This window comes from Cydia pomonella, chromosome 3, assembly GCF_033807575.1.
Source record: "Cydia pomonella isolate Wapato2018A chromosome 3, ilCydPomo1, whole genome shotgun sequence".
NCBI lineage: Eukaryota > Metazoa > Arthropoda > Insecta > Lepidoptera > Tortricidae > Cydia > Cydia pomonella.
Window position 1 is genome coordinate 10,168,567 of NC_084705.1, and position 27,794 is coordinate 10,196,360.

Here is a 27,794-nt window from a genome sequence, read left to right on the forward strand (position 1 = left end):
TTTTAGTATGATATTACAAATAGTAAACTTAGTAAAGGTCAAGACGTGGCCCACTGACTCAAGCTTAAAATGACTAATATTTTAAGCCTTCACTAGGTCAAGTTTTACTTTTCGCGGGTGAGAGTATTTACATTTTTTCTAATAAGGCGAGGTAAGCGTGCGGAGTCATGCCGTTATTGGCATTCAAATGATCTTATGATACAAAAAAATCTGAACGCGCTCATTCGAGAGCTCACACCTCTGAGCGGATAAACGAGAGTGTTCGAGATATCATTGTACCATGTAGGTATGTGGGTTCACACCTGCTGTGTCCCATTAACTATATACCATACGATGCCATTGTATTCTTGTGTAGGTTTATTAATTTTGTTCTTTTTCCCAGAACAATTACCGGTGAACAACGCGAAATGACGCCTTTAGCGGTAAAAGCACTTAAACATACTTTTTCTATCATAGTTTGGTCTCATAATTAGCTATTATAGCCAATAAACTAATTAATATTATTACGTTTTCATTATAATTTTAAGGTCGGATGCTCATGATAAGATTTAATTTAATCGCGTGCAGTCGGATATTAGTTCTGCAATTAAATCTATTTGCATATTTGCGACTAATGACATGTTTGGAATAAAATTATATATGGATTGACTCACCTGGCAGTTGGTCCGAATCGGAACTAAAGAGCACACAGAGGCCGGTCTCGTAGTTGACAGCGCGACAGCTGTCGTTGGCCTGACACTGCTCTAGGCAGTCGGTCAGCATCAGAGTGCCTGGTATGTCGTCCAGTATGTGAGACGGCGCCGAGAAGACATACCTGTGTAGATAAAACACATCAACTATGTGCGGATTATGTTACAGCTTATACTTATCAAATCTTAGATAAAATCTTTGCTAGTTTCACTCTTCCTTTGATTATTTTTTAATCGATTAATTCATTAATTTAATTAGTTTATTTCTATATCACGAACACAAAACTCAACAAATATTCTCAAGATTACAGATGTTTGATCTTGATAGCTATTCTAGCAGACCCGCTTCAAAGGCTTTATAGACTTAATTACGGCAACAATTATCGGTCAGTACTCCTCAGGTAAAATACTGCCTCCTGTTATAGCTTCGTATACTGAGTGTATATAAATGCACTCAGTATACGAAGCTTTCCCTCAAGAAATATTAGTTAATATTCATATTTTGCATACCCAGTGACAAGTTCAAATCCAATCATTTCTGGGTCACATTCCTCAAGTGAGTTTGCCGGCGCCGAAGGAGCCGAGGCACCACTAGGTGCCGACGGAGGGACACCTCCAGATGCAGTTTCGGGCACTTCAGCCGGGGCAACAGCTGCTGCCGATGCTTCGGACGAAGTTTCAGGAGGAGGTGGAGCCCCCGGATTTTTGTAGTCTTGAGGAGCAGCCACGACAGTTTGCTCGGGTGATCCTGATTCCACTGCTATATTGTCTTGAGGAGGCGCCTCGGCCGCTGATCGTAACGTTCCCTCAAACTTCTTTGCTGCATCAACGGCACACACCACTAACATAAAACTTAGTAAAAGGCGCATTGTGTTGTCGGTGAGAGGCCGTGGCAACATTGGTTATCTGTAACAAGACAAAAAATGTGATTAGATTTTTTATACTTAATTGAATCGCTGGTACCTATGGGAAATTTAGTTACAGAACTCAACATCCGATTATACACGGTGTTTTTTTTTAAGTCAGTTAATTTCAAGGGTGCATTCCTCATTCATGCCTGACCATAAATTAAGTAACTTAAATAAAGAAGCCGGTATTCTAATTAGCTCCATTTTGGAGATAATCAATTAATTATTGAAGTGAAAGCTTCTTTAGCGGCGCTGTGCACTTTTGTGATTGAGAAAAAATGTTAAACTCGCGTCAGGTGTCACGTGACCGCCAGATTGAACATTCTTAACACGGACACGTGACATCATGGTGACGTGCAAATTGAATGTCATCGAAGCAAAATTGAATGTATTTATAAAACTGCTACTCAATTTCTCCAAAATATCAAAAATTCACAACGTTAATATTCAAGTTTTTCACTTCTGCCGGCACTCCCGGAGTGCAACCCCTTTTTAGGGTTCCGTAGCCAAATGGCATAAAACGGAACCCTTATAGTTTCGCCATGTCCGTCTGTCTGTCTGTCTGTCTGTCTGTCTGTCTGTCTGTCTGTCTGTCTGTCTGTCCGAGGCTTTGCTCCGTGGTCATTAGTGCTAGAAAGCTGAAATTTGGCATGGATATATAAATCAATAAAGCCGACAAAGTCGTACAATAAAATCCAAAAATTTAATTTTTTTTAGGGTACCTCCCCTACACGTAAAGTGGGGGTGCATTTTTTTTTTCGCTTCAACCCTAGAGTGTGGGGTATCGTTGGAAAGGTCTTTCAAAACTAATAGGGGTTTTCAAGAAACATTTTCTGATAAAGTGAATATATACGGAGATAATCGCTCCGAAAGAAAAAAAAATGTGTCCCCCCCCCTCTAACTTTTGAACCATAGGTCCAAAAAATATGAAAAAAATCGTGGAAGTAGAGCTTAACAAAGACATTAAATGAAAACTATAGCAGACATGATCAGTTTAGCTGTTTTTGAGTTATCGCAAAAAGTTTTCCCTTCATAGTAAAAAGACTTACTTTAATTAGGTACTGATTATGCAAATTTGCCTATTTGTTTAACTCGGGTGAAAGGTACCGTTTCATCCCTTGGTTAACAATTTACTATACTTTAAGCTCCAGTTTAGCTTATTGTGACGGAAGAGTAACTACGGAACCCTACACTGAGCGTGGCCCGACATGCTCTTGGCCGGTTATTTTATCTGACAAAGCCTCTACGGGCGTGTACACTTGCCTAAGGGCCTGTTTATATATTATTGATAAGTGTTTAGTATGAGTTTATACATTTGTTAACAGACGCAGGTACAGTCACGTCAGAAAATATCAATACGAAAAATGTGCCAAAAGTATGCATACACTACCTTAATATATGAGCAATAAAGTCGTGTATACATAGTTTTGGCACTTTTTTCTTATCGATATTTTCAGGCGTGACCGTACTATCTCGGACGATCGATATTAGAAATGTCATTGATATGTTATATACAGGGCGTCCCAAGACTATGGGACATCAAGGGAAAGTACCTTAAATATAAGACAGGATATTTTGCTAAAAGGAGACTTTATTTTATTTTCAAAACTGAGTAATACTGCATTCAAAGATTTAAAATAAATAAGTTACTTTGTTTGGAAATTGAACTGACTCAAATGTGAAAAAAAAAACATCCTGTATTTTTATGATGCCAATCGAAAGAATGCATAAAAAATAAGTCATCTCAGAAATATGATATCGCAAAAGAAATGAATAGAGTAACATTTTTGATTAAAATTTCAAGATTCGGTTGAATACTTTTTCTTTACTTACTTTTAAAAATAAAATAAAGTCTTCTTTCAGCATAATATCCTATCTACGATATTTAAGGTACTTTCCCTTGATGTCCCATAGTCTTGGGACGCCCTGTATAGTATGTAATTTTTGATGGATTTAAATTTTAAATAATGTTCTTGTTACACCGCTATTAATTACTTTTTACAAGAAAAAAAACTATGCTATACTTAGCCGTAGGTACCCCGAAGTTAATGGAGTTTTAAAAAAACACCGTGTAGTCTCAAATATCAATTTGATGTTCGTGTACTTCTTTACATTAATTATTTGGTAAACGAGTACCGTCAACCGGGACGAATAGGGCTGGCGGGATAAATACGAAAAAACTGGGAATGACATTTCACTGATAATTTCATAAAAACTACCCACACATACATATTATATTATGCTATTTTCTATTATTTTCAATCGTGTGATACAACTAGTTGAACGACCTCCTAGCCTAGTCGGTGGTGACTCTGCCTACGAACCAGGACGTCCCAGGTTCAAATCTTGGTAATGGCATTAATTAGTCAACATCACTCGAATCGGAACAAGTATAAAAAAAAATGGCAAAGTGAAAAGCACTAGTTCGCGAAAACCAACTTTCCGCACGTTAAACAGCTACGTAAAGTAGCACTTTTTGAGCGACTGTATTAAAAACATATTTGAGCCATTGAGTGTGAAACATTTTTAGGGTCAAAACTTAATTATGTTCATGAATTGCACCGATCTGAAATTCCTGTTCTTTTACTCCACTCTAATGCTCTGTAGTACACAGAAACAGCCCTACATCATTTACTGACGCAACTTTTTATGTCATTACATTACGCCATTTTGTATGTTTAATTAGTTAGTCTCTATGTTAAGTGTGGCCTTGGGGTCATGGGAATTTCAGCTATTACGAGTGCAGTACCTGCTGACTAAATAAAATCAAATTGCTCGCACCGTTATATCGTCTCGGTTAAGTAATGTGAGGCAATGAGTCAGTATTTTTGTAACAGATTATATTTCAGCATCGTCAGTGCTGGCAATTCTTCCCTAATAAATCAATCAAAGCCCATACAATCCGTCCGTCTTTTTTGTTCAAACTAAATAAAGTCTGTAGCTTGGTAACCTTGTCTTTTTTTACTTTTTGCTTGCTTTATATGACTCCTATTTCTCTGAAGAGTGACAAACGGAATCCTATTATTAATTCTTCTTCGTCTACCGTAATGATATATATAGAGTAAAATATAAGTAGGATAGCCAGTTGAAATTTTGAGGGAAAGTCCCGTAACACGGGACGGCACCTAGTGCCGGACACACGGACTATCTCGGCAACTAACAACGCAAGCAATTCAAGGATAAATGAAAGGGGCGCGGGGGGACGTACCAATGTCGAGACACGGGATGCGCATTGCTTGTGATTATGGAAGCGTTTTTTAGTGTTTATGTAGGGAAGGCGCTGCGACGCATAAGATTCGGGTGAGTGTTTTGGTCTATTTTATGTGTTCAGCTGAATGTGTTTATTTTTAATAAACTTACTATTCACTTGAATTACGTAGTCTATGAGAGTTTTTACATAATTTAAATAGTTGAAGTACACAATTTTTGATTTCCTGTCCCTTGAGGTGGTTCAAAAAATCGGTGTCAAATGTTTTTAAACCGGTGCCTAGGTGCCTCTTGCAGACTTAGTTTTTTTTTACAAAAGTTTACTTTCGTTTTTGAAATAGTTTATATAGAAGTTGCATTTGTGTTATTTTGTTTTGATTCTATATTTTGTTGACCAAAGTAATTCATAAATAAAGATGTATTCTTACAAATACTTTTTTTTATTTTCTTCAAAAAGGCTTAGGTGTCCGCCATTGGGGGACTTCCGCCTACAGAACGTGACAACTGTTGTTTCCAATTTACTTCGTGGTTTTTTTCTATACTACGTCGGTGGCAAACAAGCATACGGCCCGCCTGATGGCAAGCAGTCTCCGCAGCCTATGTACGCCTGCAACTCCAGAGGAGTTACATGCGCGTTGCCGACCCTAAAGCCGCCCTCGTTGAGCTCTGGCAACCTTGAGTTTAAAGTTTAAACATCGAAATCGCCAGCAAACATTGGTAGTAAGTAATAGACTTATCCTTCGGGATATAGTTGGCTTTTATTACTTGTTATTGATAATTGAATTCTTGTATCACACCCGATGGAGCAACTATTCTTATTATTGCCTTCTGAAGGCGGCTAAAGCGCTTTGGTGCATAATTTGCCTAGGGAGTCGTCATTCATTTCATGCGTTGCAGGATGTCGCTCACGGCTTGATAGTTGTTTGGCCAACTCGTCCATTATGAAAATTAAATTACACATGTGCAATTATGAATTTTTCTGACATAGTAAGTGTAAATTTATATCGTTACTGTTGTTTAAACGTAGGCATTTTATATCATCTTTATTTATGAAACGTTACGGCAGTCCTGGATAAATCATTTATGAGTTCCAGCGTCGTCGTGAGGAATTATATTTTGATGTAAATTGCTTCGTGTTGCTTGAGTAACAGTTGTCTTGAATAACATGAACATTATATCGCAACAATTTTCTCAAAGTGAAAAGTCAACGTAGTAGACAACAGCCATTTGTTACAGTTTATGGGAGACAGAATAAACACAGTTCAGACTATTTTCTTAAATAATATATCATTTTCGGTATCATATACTCATAATCATATTAAATATTCCATATGATGTATAAGTTGCAATAATTGTATTTATACTATAACTACCATTAAAAACGTGGTATTTCCCATATATATAGGGTGATTCATGAGACGTGAGCAGGACTAAGCCTACACAATCAGTAAATGTTAATGAACCGTTCACCATCATATTTAAGTAAAACAATCTCGCTTTATTTCTGTTATTTAACTTTTTGGGAAGGACAAATTTGATAATCTACAATCATGGACACCCTACAACACTTAATTAAGAAAGATAAAACCTCTTTAACCGTTATGACAGCAGTTTGATTATGAAGAAAACAAAATGTCACACTTGAGTGAGATACGATTTTTCAAAAGTAACCAGACTCCGATGACATTCAATTTGTCACTTGTTATGGATAAAACAAATAGGGTAACCATACATGGTGTAAATAAATTATAACATTTTTTTTTGAACAGTAAAAAATAAAAGAACGTTAATCTCACAAATACTGGTACGAAACAGTTGCTTATAACTTACTGAATGGTCAAGCTTGATCCTGCTCACGTCTCCTGAATCATCCTGTATTTGGTTTTGTTAGTTCTCGATATTTCGACACAGTTGCACATGCCGTTTCCTCGATGTCTAAGACCTCCTACTCCGAAAATATGTTATGTGCAACTATGCCCAAATATCGGGAACTCCCAAAAAAAAAAACTGGTAAATACCCCGTTTTTAACTAGCAAGTTAAAATGTAAACTACCATGTATACGTGCAACTTGTATCTGTATTTAATTAGTTAAATTTAACATATAAGCGCTAATGGATATGTTTTTGAGCTTCTGGTCTATCTTATTTACTTAAAACGATTACAAGTATATTTTTACCTACACTGTTAAAACTTATTTGTGAGATCATTCGCTAAGCGGTATACTTAACTTGTTTCGAGTTCGCACAGGTTGCACGCAAAAGTGCAATAAGGCAGCTTTTCAATGCCTGCTTTTTCGTCACTACGTCTATTATCCATTGTCTCATACACTTAAAGCGTAGTTATGTTAATTAGAGGCATATTGATCCCAATTCAAAGTTTACGGGGCTTGTTTAGTTAGGTTGCGAGACCATCGTAGTAATATGTTGACCCGCATAGAAAGGTCAGGCGCTAGCGACGAGGTCCACGATGAGTGGGCTCAGGGTACCCCATACTATACGATAATATAGCATCAATAGACTATCGAAGCAACTAAGCATAATGTGCCTATTTGACGTTTTATATGCGCATAAATATAGTCCTGTCCTATCTTAGCCATTCTCACAGTCATTACTGAGATAATGGACTAATCGGAGTGATCAACCTAAATACCTACCAAACTTTCAATCGTTAACCGATATAGATTGCATGTTACCTATTAATAAAGTGATAAAGTACCGTTGATGTATATAAAGTTGTTAGCTAAATTAGTTTAGATATGGTGGTGCCCTGTATCAAAAGATATGCAATGAGCATCGATTTCTTACCAGTATTGGCAATAGATACCACTATGTCTGAGATTCCCATGTTGGGTAGCATTGGCACTGAATGTGCCGGCACGTTCAGCGCGCCCCGAGCACCGATCAGATGGGGTCAGCGCATTCAATGAGCCGGATGCCTTCAACCTGCTATTTACGTTTCACCATACTGATACTTGTTGGCACACTATGGATATTGTCGCCTCTTCCATGTCTTCCTTTTACTGTGATGTTCCCATTTGGTACGTGTTTCCTAATACTGTGTTATATTTCTTCCACAAGTTTTCGATAACGTGCAGGTTTTTTTAGTTGTTTATGTAACGGCTACATAGTTTGATGCATTAAAACAGGAGCGTGTATTTATGATACGAGCGAAGCGAGTTTCGTAATAGCGCGAAATTTGTCAATAATTGGTTTTAATAGACACTTAATTTCGAAGAAAACGTCATCTCGACTGATATTATAATAGGTCAAACCAAAATGCTTTGTTTTTAAGAGCTGTTCGAAATTTGAATGTAATCATAAAATCTATACTGATATCATAATCACTTTTAAGATTTGTTGTACTACTACGAACACTATATTAAATTATTGAACTGAATTTGAATATGATTATGCAATAATAACGTTTTCACATTAAGAAATTTATTCGAACAAGTTCTATTTTATGCTGATCGTAATTTGCGGTTTTTGTACAAATTATAAAGCATATATGAGATGTATGTCGATAAAGATATTAGAAACATAAATAACACCCATAACTCAGGAACAAATTAAGTGATGAACACTCATAAATGCCCTTACCGGGTTTGGAACCCGAGACCTCCTGCCTCGTAGGCAGGGTCATTACCGACTAGGCTAGGAGGCCGTTACCTTAGCTAACTCACGAGTGGGTACGTATTTATGTAATCTGATAACTCATTAGGTCCTTTGTAATAAAATGTTTATAGCGTATACCACTTTCCTATTAGAGCTAATCAAAGAAGCTGTTGGACTTCATCTTCAGGTCTATCGTAAAAGATACATTGATTCAATCTATCTTCATACAATAGCAGATTTCAATAGCTTAATCTTCTTGTATATAAAGTATTAGGCGTGTCTAAGTTCAACTATTAGGCGCATAATGTCTCAGGTTATTTACATTGAATGAAATTGTAATTTGTTGTGTCGCTCTCTAATGGGGCGCAGAGGTTACCTTATGTGCTGACATGAAATGCAACGATAGGGCCACTACGACCTTACAAGGAAGGCGTTGCCGGCCAGACATCAATGTCGCTCGTTGTCCAATGCCTATATTTGAAAAATAATGACGTCTCGGACGGATAGTACTTTAGGAGTTGGCAAATGTCTGTACGACCTGAATTGGTAGTGCGGTTCGTGCTCGATAACTTATATCAATTAGCGATATGAATAGTTCGATTCAATTAAGCATCTCCTTTATCTTAATCAACTGTCTTGAGCCGCTAATTAACTATTAATTTCGCACCGATATGGAATTTAAACCATCTTTAATCTTACATACCATTTGCAGGCAGTTACCTATTAATAACAAACTTTCACCTCTTAGGCCGCAAAGCCACAAGCACTGCAGATAATGAGTTCTGGCAGTTAAATTAATGCAAGATAGATAAATCGGCGTTGCATAATGGTTATGTGCGAACTGTCAGAGAGGATAACTTCATTGTATTCTCTCGAGGCAATACAATATAAAAACGGCTAGCTATGCCAACTTAGATACGTACAATGATAATTTGACTGACTAGGAATTCTGCTTGTTCGCATGGCTGACGCTCTAACATGGGTAATTGCCTTCTTCATTACACGCCAACATCGTAGGCTGTCGAGTAATTCTATACTTAGAGCTTCTAAGAAATAAATCTTACGCAAAGGAAAGCAAAAAAGTTTACAACATAACTATTTTTGTTTAGACTTAGTATTTAATTTTGGAACATTTTCTTTTCACACTGCACCCACCTTAGCGAATTTCTGTTTGGCCCAGTGTTTGACTGTTGGAGAATGCCTCAAGGCATTGAGTCCGCCTATTGTACTTTTTACTTGTATTTGTGCAATAAAGTTTAAAATAAATAAATAATTTATTACAGCTAACTGTTAGAACAATTGTATTCGTGTAAAATACTAATTGTAATAAAAAATTAATTGCACAACTAATTTTGTGATACCAAGTTTGAGTTAAGTAGGTTAAAAATTACATCCTTGTTTACACAAATACGGATTACGGTTAGATGACTCTACGGATAAATTAGTTAGTAATGCTAGGTATTTATACGGCGAGTAAGTTGATGCATGGTTTTCTCGGATGTCCCCGGCCGCGAGTGCGCGAGGTTAGTGGGTTGGAGCGCGCCTGAGCTTGTGCCTTACCCTGTGCGATTTACATTAATGAGGGAATCGCAGTTTCTCTGGCCTCGATCGGTGCATCACAGCTTGCTACCGCCTACGTGACCGGCTCTCTTACATTTAATTCTAAATTATTCAATTAAGGCAAAACAACCAATGAACAAGGTTTACTAATCTGTTCGCCTGTCAGAATCTGAGAGCTCGCATATGCTGCTTAACACCTCGAAAGGTAGTTAACAATAATCGTCAATTAACTATTCATAGGTATAAACTGCTTACCTCCCAGCTATGTCCAGGAGTGTTTTCTATTACGAAGTTTTTTATTCATAAACATAAGCTAAGTAGCGCGCACAAATGGACAAGGAGCACTAGCTAGTCTCATTTTTGATTAATGTTTTGCATATTGCTTCGGGGGTTGGTACTTCGCAAGCACTCTATCCACGAGATGACTATTCCAATGGCAAACCCTTGGGCGATGCCCTGCCTCGCCTAACTCTACGCCTCTGGAACGAATTGAAAAATGAACCACTTTCCAAGTTATAAGCCTAGGTTATTTTATTCCTGTTCGTATTGTAATGACTTACTATTTTATTAGAGTTTTTTTATTTATTTTATTATGCGTTTAAAATTTTGGGTCCAGTCCCCGCGAAGTGTCCGGGCGCGGGTGTACGGGCGGCTGGATCCGTAAGGTCTGTGGGATGTTTTATATCTCTAATGAATTAATTATGTGACACTGGGGTGATGTTGTGTTGTTATGAAAGGTGATGGTGGTAAAGAATGTTAAGATAATTTTATTAGAGTTCCGTATTTAATATATTTTCCAATGTCTTTCAACGATGCAAACGCCTATATATTCCATGCCATATATATTTTCAATATAAAGCAATAAAGTAATAGGTATTCAAATTGCAAGACATGACTACCTATATATGTACCATGTGGCACAGTAAAAGCTGAACACAAAAGTCATGAACATGCAATTTAAATCGATGTAAATCAAACTCGCGGGAATCAGAAGTATAATACGCGTAATTTAAACACATTCTGGATGGTTCTAGCTGAATTTTGAACGAAAAAATTAGTTGATCGTGGTCGGAATGACTCTACTAATGATCGGTACTGTGTAAAACGTGCGATCTCATATTACTAACGTATAATCCCAACCAGTTTTCTCCGTGATTAATCATGCTAACTCAATGAGGGACTGGAGACTAAATCCTATAATTTTGTAGCATTGTTCGTGGCGGCGGCATGGGCTCGAAGCGGCAATCGGAAGTAGGTTTTCGGTGCAATCGTTTCGGCCGCATCTTCGACTTTCTTTAAGCGATTCCTTACTGGCTAAGTTTTCTTATGGCCGAGAGTAACTTTATTAGGGTCCGTGCTCCATTACAAAGGATATCACCACACCGCCTTATCCGCCTAATGATGCCTGGTTGTGCGATTAGTTGTCTGCGTTCGCCTAGGTACGACATCAGAATTTGTTTCTCCATCTGCCCACATCATCCTTTGTGGTAGTATATGCAATTACGTTAAGTTTCCTTCGTTTTTTTGTTGACTCCCGAGGACGCTATTGTATTTTTTTTTTGTTTAAATTATTTTATACCTTAATGATGCACTTGCAATTTATTTTATAATACTTTTCCTACGTACATTGTACAAAAAGTATTTGTGAGAAAAAAATTAACCTTTTATTTTATTCTACACGGCGAGTTCATACTGTACTTTTTAATTGAGGTAACCACGTACATTTTATATCGTAATTGCACTCACATCATTTATAGTTGTACAGTTGCTATGTCTACGACTGGTCATTAAAGTCGTTCTCCAATATGTTACAATGACGTTTGCGTTTTGTATTTAATTGTATACACCGTTCGGAAATCGCATACAAAGCTCGTATTTTGGTAATTCAATAAAACGTTACCGTTGCCGAAAGTGAGATACCCAGTAAGAAACTTAGTTTTTGTAAGTCATCATTATCTTCCTCGCGTTGTCCCGGGCTTTTTTGCCACGGCTCATGGGACCCAGGGGTCCGCTTGGTAACTAATCCCAAGAATTGGCGTAGGCATTAGTTTTTACGAAAGCGACATCCATCTGACCTTCCAACCCAGAGGGTAAACTAGGCCTTATTGAGATTAGTCCGGTTTCCTCACGATGTTTTCCTTCAACGAGAAGCGACTGGTAAATATCAAATGATAACAATTTTAATGGATATAATTAATTAATTAAACCCAAATTTCAGTCACCTGTACGACCTCATTGAGACCACTACCTTAAATTACGTCGCTGCTCCATAAATTAGTGTGTTATTGGGACCGTGCGAAGTGCATGGTGGGGGTAAGTGAAGCGATCCCTGTACTTACATAAAGTTAGAACTAACTGCGGATAGCGTCTTTAACATTTCGTACAAGTTATATGGCTCGAAATGAAACTTTAATTTACGATTACTCCTGAAATATTCATTTAAATTGTATGGTGTAAAAGACCATTGTAATCTGTATGAAATGCAGAATATAACTAATGTATTTAATTTGATAATGAAATGGACCGACTCCGCGCTTTGTGATTGTGGCATCGAAGACCACACCATGGAGCACATCATTCGGAGATGTCCTCTCCGCGCCTACCCGGGGAGACCAGATGATCTCATCAACCTGACGCCCGAAACTGTGCAGTGGCTACATAACCTGGATGTGTCCTTATAATCTTCATGTATCTTTGCCTATTTGACAATATCGCTATGCGATTAAATAAATACATTTGTTAATTATTAATACTGTATCCGTGTAAATAGCTTTGCAAATGCCACGTACTCGTATTATGTGATCTTTTTCTAGAAGTTAAGAATGGGTATAATATATACTTAAAAGATAGACATTCAACATCGCGGACTTTTTTGTAGACCCATGAAAGAGAGACAAACCCACCATACATTGTGTTGTTATAGCTCAAACGAATTAGGCAGCGTTTTCGATTAAAGCTCCTAGCCAGTGTGATTTTTTCCGACAACATCGTTATATCTCAACTAACCTCTCTCTACCTATCTCAACCAATTTGAACAAAACCTTAACAAGTTATATACCTAAACCTTCCTCAAGAATCACTCTATTGATAGATGAAAGTCGTATGAAAATACGTTTAAGAGTTTTTAGTTTTGGAGTAGTTTTATGAGATGTAGTGAATTGACGTTTTCCCCTAGATTTGCGTCTGCTAGGTTGCGTGACAGTCGTGCACATAACGAATAAAACATTTAAGTATATTTTTATATTTGAACTTGTACCTAAATAGTCCCACATAACCATACTTACTAACAGCAATATCATATTCATTTTAAAATCAGGCGCGATAATTAGATCAATGAGTACCTAATTGTTGGCCGATAAGAATTTGTGATTGTACCTATCTGTAAGTAGATAGTAGAGTAGGTTATAAAAAAACAGAAAATTAACGGTTTACAGAAGGAAATTGCTAAATAGGAAATTATCTGACAAGAACGGAAATAAATACACATAATAGGCATTTGTGTCGCAACCGTCGTAAGCAAAAGCATTCGATACAAATATACTTCTATGCAAAGCTTGCGCTTGTATTCAATTTATCTAGGCTTAATACTGGTCGATTCATCTGTATGATAGCATCGATTTGTGCCATTAAAACTTATTTTATCGTTTGTGTAGTCTGGCGGAGGCCCGTAAATTTCGCCTAATACTGGTTTGTATCCTGTCAGATCCATGTAAGGCTGCGGCGGCAGCGGCACCGCACCTGTTCGGCGGCGCCCACTCGACCGGTCCGCGTTCCCTGCTCCGTCGCCGCGCCGTACGCGCACCAATATTGGATTCGCGCTTTGCGCACTACCGCTGCCAGCACGCTATTTCATGTGCTTTTCTCCTAAATTCCAAAGAACCCCGCAGCAAACATATGAAAAAGTGGTTTCAGGCAAATCTCACGAAATTTTAGTATGATGTAGATTTAAGTCTTGATTATTCTTTTACAAGGGCACAAATCTCACACAAGTATACTTTAGAAATAATCAAGTTTATATTGTTCTATTTTCTATGAGATATTTCCTAAAATCGATACATTGAATTGACATTAATGCCACGTACTTGCAGATTAAATAATAAATAAATAAATAAATAAATATTATAGGACATTATTACACAAATTGACTAAGTCCCACAGTAAGCTCAATAAGGCTTGTGTTGAGGGTACTTAGACAACGATATATATAATATATAAATATTTATAAATACTTAAATACATAGAAAACACCCATGACTCAGGAACAAATATCCATGCTCATCACACGAATAAATGCCCTTACCAGGATTTGAACCCGGGACCATCAGCTTCGTAGGCAGGGTCACTACCCACTAGGCCAAACCGGTCGTCAGATTATTATAGACAAAGCAAGGATTTCTTGCTGTCATTATGTGTTGAAGTATGTTCGGAAGGAGAAGAGTCGTGGAATGTATGGGGCCCAATAAATTCCACGACTCTTCTCTTTCCGAACAGACTATTATTACCTATTTTGTACCTATCATATACAGTCACGTCTAAAGATATCGGTACGAAGAAAGTGCCGAAAATATGTATACACCACCTTATTGCCCATATAGCCCATATACATATTTTTGGCACTTTGAATGTATCGATATTTTCAGACGTGACCGTACCTATAATAACGTAATTATCGGAGATATGATCTTAATAATGTTTCTGTCACGTTGATATCGCATATTATCAGTTATCTATATTATATGTTACGAACGACAAGCAATAACAGAACAAAGAGGTGGATTTATTAAAAATAGTATGTAACGTATATTTTTGAAGAAGCAACTTAATTGATTATTTCTGAAAGTATACCTCTAAGAGATTAGTGTCCTTATAAAAAAATCATTGTAACCTACATCATACTAAAATTTTGTAAGATTTGACTGAAACCACTTTTTCCTTATGTTTGGTACCCTTTCCCTGTGTTTGCGGGTTATTTAGTTTAAGAAGGATCAGAAGCTATTAAATTGAGAAGACCGTCAAACCCACATAAACTAGCGAGAATCGTCAATGTTTTAGATGACATTAAATATCGTTTTGAGTTTACATTTTAGATATTTGCGTAAACTGCCCCCTACTGCTATTTATAGTTTCAAAACATAAAATTGAACTTTACTGACCGTAGTTGTAGCCACAATAGTAGATTCAAAGCATAAATAAAACATTTTTCACCACACCAACTGGTAAAGGGCCTCTTGATTGTTCAAAAACTAATGAGAAAGTTGCGTTTTATTCACATGTGGGGCAAAGTAATCAGATGCAAATTTTGAATTATTTCTTTATATTATCTGGTAGAATTGACTTTTAAATTATGATTTTGGATGATAATTTTTTTATTACGTTCATTTGGATTTGATTTGATTGGATTTTGTTGGTATTTCTTAGTTAGTAGTTTCCTCGCGTTGGTGTGGTGAAAGAGTTTGTTTCACTCGGAGGCAAAGTTTGTTTAACACTCGCGCCTTGAAACCCTCGCAACGCCCAAGATTCTACTTCTCGAACCACTCGCTACGCTCGTGGTTCAATTTTGGAATCTTTCGCTTGCTCGGGTATCAATATTAGCAGGAGCAGTTAAACAACAACAGCAACCCCTTGTAAAACAAATAACTATTGAGCTCTTAGAAAGGGTTTTAAAATGATAAAACTAGATGGCACCATTAAAAAAAGAATATGCCTAAAATGCTGGTACTTTTGTGCATATGACAACGGCTGAAAAGGAAAATCGATTTTTACGTTTAGAAGTTATAGATGTTATACATGTGTGTGATGTGTGTGATAATGATAAAGCTAAAATAGAAAAATGGTAAAAATATAGGTACACGAGGAACGCAGTTTTGTATGGAGGTAGTCAAACTTGAATTGCAAAATTGCAGTGACTAGTCTCTGGTAGGATACAACCTGAAATTTAAGTTAAACAGTGTTTAATTTTTTTTAGGTTTCGTAGTTAACTCTTACATTTTTTTGATTAGTTACACTATTATATTTAACTTTTATTTAAAGGAATGTCTATGATATAATATACATGTTAATAGATGCTTTAGGTTAGTAGCTCAGCATAAACCGCTTCGAATTATTTCAATTTGCACGTTGTGCAGCAAGAAGCACCTTTGAACTCTGAGTGTGTATAAATTACTATAACTGTTGTAGAAATCTAACACATATGTAAGCTCATTATAAATCAATTAAGTTCATTGTAATTCCTAGACAACCATATAAACACACGTAATATGTTGAATTATATGTATAGATTGCTATTATAAGTATTGTCTATTCTATTGTGTTTACAATGACGACCTGAGTGGCGAACACCTCAGGGTGCGCCTGTTCTACAATGTTGTATACCAATAAACTGGCTGAAGGCACTTTTCACTCTAGCCAAATGAAATAAAGCAATAAATGTTAAGAATGGAAGAGAGTGCGCCTCGGGGCCGCCGAACAGCGAGGTGCTCGCGCATCGGCTCTTTGTATAAATACAAAGAGGTTCCGTTCCGTACTGTTGAACATAGAATTTCGTTCATTTTTGCATGTTTGTTTATTCCATTGATATCAAAGTATATAAATCTTTATTCTTAACTTATGCCAAACGTATATAAATATCCATAGTGCATGTAGCGCTTGTAAATGTTAACTCGTAAAATTATAGATATATCGCGCATAGAAACCAACGCATTGTTTTATGTATGATGTAGATGTTATGATAAATAATTCCTCTGTTCCCAGTAACGCCTAAAGAACGCTCGGGCACGCGTTTATTGCGGGCGCGTACGCAGGTCACGGTGCGATGAATGTCGCGTTAATTTAAACTTGCGCAGCGGAAGCACCGACTGGCATTTTGATTGGTACATTGAATTGCACAGTGCAAAAATGGTGCACCCCATATGTGTGTGACATTTTTGACTTCAGAAGAAGGATGCTTCTACGTCATCTGGGTTTACGTCGTTTGACTCGACGACGTGCCAGAAATTACGTGGCTACCGTAACCACGGTGTACCTAAATGACAAAACGTCGCGCGTTTCGGCACGCACGTGACGACATTTCATATTTCATTCGCCACTTTAGCCACTTATCAAAATCAGTCATACCTAATGGTAGCCAACCTTACCTATTTGCACTAAATTTAAGAACAGTTATAATATTGCAGGGAATTAGAGTGGTCCTGAGGGGTAGTATCTAATGAGGATTTTCTGAACAAAATTCTATAATATATACCAAAATATATAAGTATTTCAGAACACCGTCCGCATCGAGCTGTTCGCGTTAGTTCATATACAACGCGATATCTCAAGCGGCTCGGTCGCTGTAAAGCATCACACGCGTGATTCAATCGGGCATTTATTGCCCTTAATGGTTTTATATGGCCTATCTCGTAAAATTACAGATGTCGTCCGGTGTGGAGACTTGCTGAAAAGATTGATTTGTATCGGTATGTTCCAGTTTAGACAAGGATCTAATCGAATTTATTAGCATGGTTAGAAAGGCAAACCAAATTGTTGACGCGCGAACCTATAGAGATTGCAGTGTATCTGGAGCAGCTATAATTGATTTATGCGTAGGCTATCGAGGCATACTACATGTCTAATATCCTGTCAAACTGAATTATGTTTACGTACATATATGTAACACACACATATGCAAAGCTAATTTTGCCTTGTTGGATACTGATATGGTTATGGCCACTATAACAAGTAGATTGTTAACCAAGGGATGAAAGGTTCCCATTTCTGTCGTGGTAGTTATAGGTGATAATACAAGGTGACAGCGATATACGAGTATCAACCCTAAATTTAACCTTAAGTTAACGGCTTTCTAGCTTAGTCGGTACCTACGGTTCCTACGAAGCAGAAGGTCCTGGGTTCGAATCCCGGTAAGGGCATGTGTTTACCACGAATATTTGTTCCTAAGTTATGGATGTTATTCGATTTTTCGAAATTAATAAATAGTTGAGTCCCTTTAATAGACAATAATAATAAAAATACGATTGAAACACGTTTTAGAGCAAACAAATTTAAATACTTACGTAAATATTTGAAACATACATATCTGGGACACCTAGTTTTGCTCGAAAAACATATAAAAACTCAAAAATGCGCGTTTGCCCCGAAATGAGACCTTGCTAGATCGATTCGCCCCCGAAAACCACCATATAGCTAATTTCATCGATTTCATTAGAGACGTTTCCGAGATTCCCGAAATATATAAATATAAATATATATATATACTAGAATTGCTCGTTTTAAGGTATAACATAAAAGTAAAAATATTTCGCTCCGTTCTCCCCTTCTGATTAATCAAGTGACACGGTTCGCCCTGGTGGCAACGTTGTGGCTTCATTCGTGCTGTAACGGCATCATCAATCATCTGTAATTTCATTTCTATACTCAATTATTGCGTTCGCGGAGGTCGACGCGGCCGCACACTTCACTTCCAAGTATCTAGATTCACAGTCTATTACACTTTGCAAATGAAATATGCCACTTAAAAAGGGAAGCCCTTGGAAAACAATACCCAATTTAAACAATGCGAAATTTATCATCCAACAAAAGTGTAACAATTACAGAAGCGTTTAAAGTATCCAATAGACTCAGATTCGGATGCGTATCTAATTTCTGCCGCTATGTCACGTGTCTATCATCACGATGTTCTATTGAGTCAGTGCCGCACGACCGTTCCGCCGTTGTCCGCCATACAACTTAAAAGGAAACTAAAATTAAATTCCGATTAAACTGCGTGATACATAAAACACATTTTCTAAGCCTTATTACATCTTTATAAAAAAGAAAAAAAAAAGAAAATATACATCCATTTATTTTCGTTAAAAATGTATACACATACAACGCAATTATAGGAGACTTCGTATTAAATTACAGTCATTCAGCTTCACTAAAATTAAATCCTGATGGATTTCACGATATATTCTTTGTGTTGCTTCCGTTGCTTGCAGTGCACTCGTAGCAATTGTAGACAAGTCGTGACTTCATGTTAAGGATCAGTCTGCCTTGCGATGCGTCAATATACGCAACGTAGACGTCTGTACCCTAGGCCACACGAGGCGCTGTTTAGTTTTATTTGGGATACGATACGGATTGCAGTAGAAACATAAGTGAGCAAGGTAACCCGGCGTACATTCGACATGATAATCACAAGTGGCGCATGACAACAGCGCGCACGCGCAGCGGTCACGAGCACGCCGCCGCGCCGCCTCGGGTGACGCTGCCGAAGCCTACGCGCTCAAATGGTGGCAACTTTTTAGACAACAATCTTTATTCTTGTCAAACTAGGTAATAGCACTCGTTTACCCGTTGCTTTGAACGACCGCAACCATAAAGACAGTCCGAAATAGTCGTGACACTCGTCCCGCATTTATGATTTTTCTTTTTTGTTGCCACTAAAGCCCGTGTGCGTGTCTGGATTAGATCGTTAAATATTTATTATGCCTGGATATATGCATAATGTCCACTTTTCGTACCCTCGTAAATGTCTCTCTCACGGGTCTTTCGTAACTAGAAAAGTTTGGAGTGAAAGATTTAGTAAAACCTACGGTCTTAGACATAGTTATCTTGACTGTACTGGCGTAAATGATGAATGACGCGTTATTTTCGTCCGCCACATAAACAAATTGTAGACGTACATCACAGTTAAATGTGTGTCAAAGAAACTGGCTGTCGATCGTTGCAATAAGTGTGATACTAATCGGGCATAACAAACAGACTTTCTACGCTCTCATCCATCATGGCTGCGTGACAGACGTTGACAGGTGCACTGTTTACTACGAGATGGGTTTGCCTATTCGGGACGAGCTTGAAAACGAGTTGATGCGGCCTTGTCTTGGACATAATCTCACTGACGATTGCGGCAGATACTTTACTGATAGACGTGATATTCGCTTGAGTTGAAATATAAGTGTTTAATTTAAAAAATGGATTCATCAAATTTAGCCTTTCGTACTGTAAGCAAGGAAGAGAGAAATATGATGAATACTTTTAAACTAACAATCTATCTAAGGAATGATATTAACAATGAACGATTATTGGGTCCGATTCACGCGCTGTCCGTCAAAGTGGCGCAGTGTAACGGTAGGTGCCGCGTCGTGATGCGCACGAGTGACTTCCCCTTCCACCTCCTAAACTCGCTCCACTAATGTCCAAGTCATCAATGGTCACAAATCATAATTCGTCACCAACTTTTGTCTTTTTTGGAGACGTGATTTACAGTCATCGCGTTTTTATCAACTTACAATCTAAAATACGGTTACAAAGATTTAATTTAAATCGGTTGTTACTGCCCACAATTGAAATAAATATAATAATTGTAAATAATATTCACTTTATTGATTTTCAAAAGCAAGCACGTCTAAATTAGCATGAGTTTGCTAGTAACTTATTGTTTAAATACAATAACTAATAACAGTACTCGTACCACGAGGACCTGGAGTCGACGGTACAAGTGTCACTGCAACTATTTACAGAGTACATTAGCGGATATGTCATAAAGCACTGTTGCACTTTGTCACCCTGCCGTCTTCGACAGGTAGGTAACAGTAAATGCATCCACTTGTCGTAGGTCAGCTGAGACTATACCGGTATGCTTTTGCAGTGCGCTATAAGTATTGCACTAACGGCCGCATTATCGAATCTGTGCTATCTACCGGCAAAGCAAAGCCAACGCTCGTAAATAGAATCTGGTATCAGAGCGGTGATACATCCCTCGATACCCGGAGAAATATTAATAAATGAATCGGACCTCGCATAGAGTTATGAACAACGCTGATAAGATATGATACAATATGACGTTGCTACTATGCTACCGGTAAATCTCAAACGGGGCCATAACAAATCAGTTATATAATTTATGCCATAAATCAGGATAACATCGTCTCTCTATTCTGATATCATGTGAAGAGATTTATTTTAAATACCCGCGTTCTTCCAACTGCAATATGAGGTAATAAAAATAATTTGTCCATAATACCAGAATATAGTATTACAATAAGTCAAACAGATACATATCTAACTAAGTAACAAGGAGGCCAAGTTCCCATAAACAGCACCCGTTCACGATTCATCAACTCTGTCGAACATTTAACAACATAAGGAAAGGCGACGCGCGACGCGGTCCATGGCGCCGCCATAAGCTATGACCATAAAGCGAGCATGACATGTCCCCGGCACTTAAAGTCTCTAGGTTTACATCCTAACAATAATTCCACCGTTTAAATCCAGCATACAAATGACAAAGGATAATCTTACACGGCCAGTACAAGTAATTCTCACACGGTTTTATATGTAAATCGACAATCATCTCGTCTTCCTTTGCCTAGCTACTTTAGATAACTATGTCTTCGATGTTAGTCGCAGGACCTGCTAGTGTGTACTATCATAAAAAAAAATTGTACCCATAGAATGCTCATACATGAGTTTCCTTACTTAATAATAAGTTGTATGGGAGTTGTACTACGTTTTATTATATTAAAACGAATTTATTATAAGGTTGAAATTCGTTTAATATGTAATACTTATGATGCTAAAATCTTATTAGAAATTAGTTTCGCAAAACTCGCTCTATATAGGTATTTTCGTAAATAGATCAATGATCTACTTAATGAAACCTACTATCCTTGTGCATAATATATCCTTATGCATTATTTCGAAGCAATAAAGAACCAACAATTATGACCATGAATTTGGTAGATGTGTGGTTACATCAATAAGTATAAATAATTTTGTAGAAGTATTTCATATATATACAAAGACAATATGGTCTGCCATGTGTGGCCTTACGAAGTATAACGCATAATTGTGGGAAAGACTAACAAATCGCTACGTTGTCTTCTCGCCGCGCATTGAGTTGTCGACCGCAAGGAATCTAAACTCACCATAATGACAGCCGCTCGTACGTGATAGATTCGATTTACAGGTTCGCTTCAATCTTCGTAGCCGCGGCAGTCAGCACACGAAACAAATTGTATTGTGGCTTCACGAACATTCAAGTGATATTCCCTTTAGAAACTTACAAATCTCGTTTTCATAGACCTTATTGTAGTTCCGAGCGTAATAGCAGTTAGTTAACACCTCATAGTCAGCGAGATTGAATCGCGTTATACGCGTGTCCGACAATTGAGCGTTGCTTGAGAGAACTCAGATGGGGGCTATTGTGTTGTTTGATGCAGCTGACTTGTCGTTCAACATTGACGTGCCTATATTATACTTATTACATGTTTTATAGTCGTATAACAACGTGATAAACGGTCTACTATTACCTCACTGTATGCTCATTGTATCAAATCGGAGTTGCATTCAATTTTGGTATTATACTTATGATTAGTCTCCATCCATTAAATTTTATCGCTGTGTAGAGCACCGTTAAACTAGTTGTGATTAGAATTAGGAAGACGTCGAACGTATCTATTAACGCATGTGGAAGCAATCTGTTTCGCTAGCGCCGCGGCATGCCAATGATGAAATTACATAAGACTTGATGGTAGGTACTAATTGGTGGGCAATCAAGTGGTCGCCACCTGTGCACGGACCGCATGCTCATGCGACCGGTCGGGCTAACGGGCCACTGGTTAACTTGTTATTGAACGAATTCATCCAACCGATTATAACTCATGCCTTGTAATCTCTAAATGTCCCGATGAGCTCAAGTTATTCCTTGGTACCATTTCTAAGATTCTTAATCTCACCAATTTTTTAAATATAAATAAAATTCAAATTATTGACGTTGTTTACTTTTCTCTATATTTAATGCCGTCGTCCCTTCGAATAAAATATTAAGCTCTTCAGATTTACGGATTCCGTATATTGAACGTTTGGATTGCTCATCTTGCGTAGTTGCAATACAATATATGTTGTTTTTTAGCTACATATGAAAATATGTTTCAGTATTGAGCTCGCGTCCTCGGTGGCATGTTTATTACACGCCCCGCGCACTTTATGATTTTGCCATGCCCTACGTCGATCCTATCTCCTTTCTATTCTTTACTTTTATTAAATTCGATGTTTATTCGCCCTCTTTACTGCCTACTTTGCATTGCGAATTTATGAACTCGCGTCTTTATTTTAATAGGTTCCTATAGAGAAAATTATTAGCGAAAGGCTTAACTATATTTATAGGCTGTACAAAATGGAATTGTATAAGGATTGAGACTTGTTGTTTTAGTATGGTTTTGGCACGTTTCGTAGGCGGATCGAAATTTGTGGCGAAGTGCGATTCTGGACGGGCGGCCTGGCGCTGGGGCCGCCGGCAAACACGACGCCCTCCGCCTTCTGCGCACGCCGCCATTGTTGTGCTTCCTTACGGCTCCGAAGCACCCGCATTCGATATACTCCACCAATTAAAACTTGCTTTACGATCTCTAACCCTGTTCTAATGAAATAATCCCACACCGCTGTACATAAATTTGATTCCAATACGGCTGCGTGCACTCACCGCTCTTATCACCAACATTGTTTCGATTTGAATTGCACTCTCTTTCGCTTCTGAGTAAGCCTTATTCGGCAAAAAATAATTGGTTATGCACCTACGAGCTTTCACTGTTGAATACTAAGCTTATTTATATGGCAAACTACATACAAGAGGTAAGAGAAACTATAAACAACAATCAGGAGGCGATTGTCTAGGAGCGCCGTTAGACTCGGGCGCCGTCAGAGGTGCATACAAAATGTGCCGCGAACCGCTGCCATCTACGTCACGTCGCATTACGCTAATATGTAATTGATTGGTTTCCCTGTGCTCAGGAGGCGACACTCCTATCCCACTGATGTGGACGCAAAAAACATTAATGCTATAACGGTAGATCGGTCTTCCGGCACGCAGTAGGTAGTGCCGGTAGGCGATCACCTTTACTTTTGACGGTTGATAAATTGAATAGTCCCGTTCAATTGGGGCGACAGACAGCGATGCCCCAGATTCGCCTGCCAGCTTCATCAACTCACTTCACTCACATCCCACAGTTATCACAGCTCCATCCGGTCTGGCCTTGGTAAAAGCTAATTTTGGAATGTGAACGTGATATTAAGATGGAACATGTAAATGAACAGATTCGGTTCCATTGCACCGTTGCTCGCCTTTCATTGAAGCAAATACAACACGGCCAATTAAATTAAAAGCCTATCAATCACATCTGTGTCTCGTGAGATATAAACCGTCAATCATGCCGACCACGTAGTTCTTTTTAATTAACTACCAAGAATAATATCTATCCCGCCTCTTCCTTTAAACGACGAAAACACGCCGTTCATAAACAATAAATAATTAATTGATGCCAAACGAGACTGCGTAAATAGGTTGTTTTAATAATAAATGAGTCTCAATGACTTAATGAATACTGAAACAGTAATGAGCTGAGCTGACATCATTTATGATAAGGTAACATAACATTAACGGTATGTGTTGAATAAGAGTATTTTACTTAGCAAACAAATTTCATCCGTTAGTTTTGTTGCTCTATAATTTAAATGGCGGAAGAGGTTCCGTTGTGTGGGATAATTCCATTGAGGAATACTATTGTTGACTGCCTTTACGGATCTTTATCAACAAATACTATCTTTAAAATAGCCTGTAAATTTTGCTATCAAAATATCCACTTTTTGTGTTATTTTATTTAAATATATTCTCATCTAACTGGACTTAAAACTCCATTTGGAAAAAAATGGTATTGAAATTGGATACTTATTCATAAAAGAGTTTTAAAATATTGCAATTTATTTCGAATAAGGTCATTGCACTTGTATTGGCGTCACGTAGGTCCAACATGTACCGTTAGCGATGATTGATCAGATGTTTACAAGGTTCGTTGAGTACGTCATAGCGCTCTTCATTACGACGCAATCGCACTATAATCGGTGCTACATTGTCATTGATTTTATCACTTGAGATAATAAATGAAGTCTATTTGCGGCTTGTTTGAAGTGATTAATTAATTTCATGTCTGCTTTAGTGCCCGGGACAAGATTAACTAATTAATTAATTGCAAATAAAATTAGTTTACAAGCTTTGTCATTAAATGTACCTATTTACATTCTATTAATACGTAAAGCAACAATATAGTCGTAGTGGCTTTTACTACAAAAATCTACAATGTAAGCTACATTTATATGTGGCTCCGTAAGGCCGATTAAGACACATTACGATCGTGAAAAGATCTTTAAAAGATCGATAACTAAACGTCCTGTCAAAATTGACGTTTATTTCGAATCCGCTGCGATCCCAATAAGATCTATCTATGATATTTCTAACGTCAAAGTGACATCGGTTGCCCGAATCGAGCTGCTTCTGTCAATTATACGACATGCAAACGATATCTAAATGAGAACTTATCTAAATCTTCGAATCGGGCCGTCCGTCAGGTGCGAAGCAACATCGTTTTTATGGTATATCACGAGAGTTTACCGGAACAAACTCGCAGGTAGGTAATATGTGGAGCGATGTATTGCGGCCGCACGATGAGACGCGAAACCATGTCGGTGCGCGAATCCCGTTGGGGCGGACGCCATTACCGCCCACCGCACCACGCTTGCGCAGAAAAACCGACCCCAACATAAAGATGTCGCCTACTGATAAACATTGGAAGAATACTTGATGAATCCACATCGCCTCGCTATCTATACTTAACATGCCTACTTTTTTGCTTTGCTTTCATATTCCCGTAAATATATACAGTGAGCTCCAAAATTGCATAGAGAAATGCATGAATTCATTGATTCGACGACCGGTTTGGCCTAGTGGGTAGTGACCCTGCCTACGAAGCTGATGGTCCCGGGTTCAAATCCTGGTATGGGCATTTATTCGTGTGATGAGCATGGATATTTGTTCCTGAGTCATGGATGTTTTCTATGTATTTAAGTATTTATACATATTTATATATTATATATATATCGTTGTCTAAAGTACCCTCAACACAAGCCTTATTGAGCTTACTGTGGGACTTAGTCAATTTGTGTAATAATGTCCTATAATATTTATTTATTTATTTATTGATAGAGTCGCTATATGCTCTTAAAAAACACTAAGAAAAAAAAACAATAATTGTATTTGAGGAGATTTTCAACTTGGCCCATGGAATATATAACACGATTAATCGCGACTCTCCAAATAATCTGAATAATTCGTTAATGGTTAATTTTATATTTTCACAAAACTCGGATAAATAAGCCGATTTGCATTTTATGTTTCACTTAAATTACCTATACAGGGGAAAGGGGGTGAACCAGATAGCAAGTAAAACCTCGCTCGCTCTGGCAAGTTAGATAGCATAGACAGGGGACACTAGGTAAGCGTGCAAAGGGCTGACCGTGTTGTCCTTCGTGTAACGGATGTGTCGAAGAAATATTAAAAAAATGTTTGCATTTTCTTACTATTTTCATCACGTATCAAAACAGTGCCTGTTTATATATATTAAACAGCTCGGATATATACAGGATGTTTCGCACATGACCTGTCAAAAATATTCGGGCTGTAAGTGCTGTCATTACCTTCCTTCCCGTCCTTGGAATCTTGGTCCTAGGAGCCACGGTTCTGGAGATACGATCTCGAAATCTTATATTCGGAGCCCCATAGCTTTTTTTTGTGTATGGTTTTAAATGCATAATTTGTTTTCTTGTCTTACGTTATGTCTGCATTCGGGACAGAGGACAACAATTTGAACAAAATGTATTTTGAATTAAACATGTGTCTAATTTCACTTACGATAAGCGTAACGGTAGGTTTCACTAACGGTATCGTTAGACACGTCATAAATCAAAGAATTTCTTGAAAGAAAATGAACCCTCCAATAGCTGTTACTTTTTTATATTTTAGTTTATTTGCAATAAAAAAGACTCATCTGTTCATTTTGTGCTGTATTTGTAACAAAAAACTATATTTGGAAGTAGACAGACATAACGTAAGATATGAAATAAATTATGCGTTTAAAACCATACACAAAAAGAAGTTATGGGGCTTCGAATATCAGATTTGGGATAATTTAGGAAAAACATTTAAAAATCGTATCTCCAGAACTGTGGCTCCTAGGACCAAGGTTCCAAGGACAGAAAGGAAGAAAATGACACTACCTACAGCCCTAAAAAATTTGACGGGTCATGTGCCAAACATCCTGTATATATACAATTTTGTATGTATTACAATTTGTTATTATTTCATTATCTATTTGACGTTGTGAAGAATTTATTTGGTATTGATTTTTGATGATGACTTGTATGTACAGTCAGCATCAAAAGTAGCGGATCAAATAACGCTTCATAAGTATCTACCATTCTGTAACAGCTAAACAAAAAGTGATGTGTTTAATATATAACAACTAAGACTGTAAAAGATATACTTTTGAACATGAGTTTTAGAAATTTATCTATATTTGGAAAAGTTATCCGGGATGTCAGATACTTTTGGCGCGTTGTTTCATCCGCTACTATTAATGCTGACTGTACATATATTTCTAGACATTTTATTATTGTATATAATCAATTTTCTTTGACGATCATAATATAAATTCATATAGATAAAGATAAGTTAAATATAATTTATATTGAAATTTCGTATTTTGAAATAAATAAATCTAAATCTAATATATCGATCCAAAACAATAAATCATTATCTGACTTCCTTAACTATCCGGTGTAGCCCCTAGTCTAAATTTTATTAAGACATACGTCTAAATTCAACTATCTACTATTCTCCAAAAAGGAAGAGTAGCAAGAGAAAAGTTCTAGCATCAGCAATGCGCTTCACGTGCTCACGTGTAAATCAGAGTACCTACATAATTGAGCACGTACGCTAGGTCTAGCTTTC

At 37.5% G+C, this 27,794-nt stretch overlaps 2 protein-coding genes across 5 annotated transcripts in view; one reads left to right on the forward strand and one right to left on the reverse strand.

Annotated features, from left to right (window-relative positions):
• The window catches only part of LOC133516030 (autophagy-related protein 16-1), a 250,562-nt gene that overhangs the window by 47,749 nt on the left and 175,019 nt on the right, over window positions 1–27,794 (forward strand). The window lies entirely within an intron of this gene.
• LOC133516029 (uncharacterized) overlaps window positions 1–27,794 on the reverse strand; it is a 75,487-nt gene that overhangs the window by 9,238 nt on the left and 38,455 nt on the right. The window contains exons 4-5 of the mRNA XM_061848709.1: window positions 1,200–1,595; window positions 654–814 (exon numbers count right to left, since the gene is read on the reverse strand). Of these exons, the coding sequence (XP_061704693.1) occupies window positions 654–814; window positions 1,200–1,588 (550 nt within the window). The 5' untranslated portion in view covers window positions 1,589–1,595. The remainder of the gene's footprint in view (window positions 1–653; window positions 815–1,199; window positions 1,596–27,794) is intronic.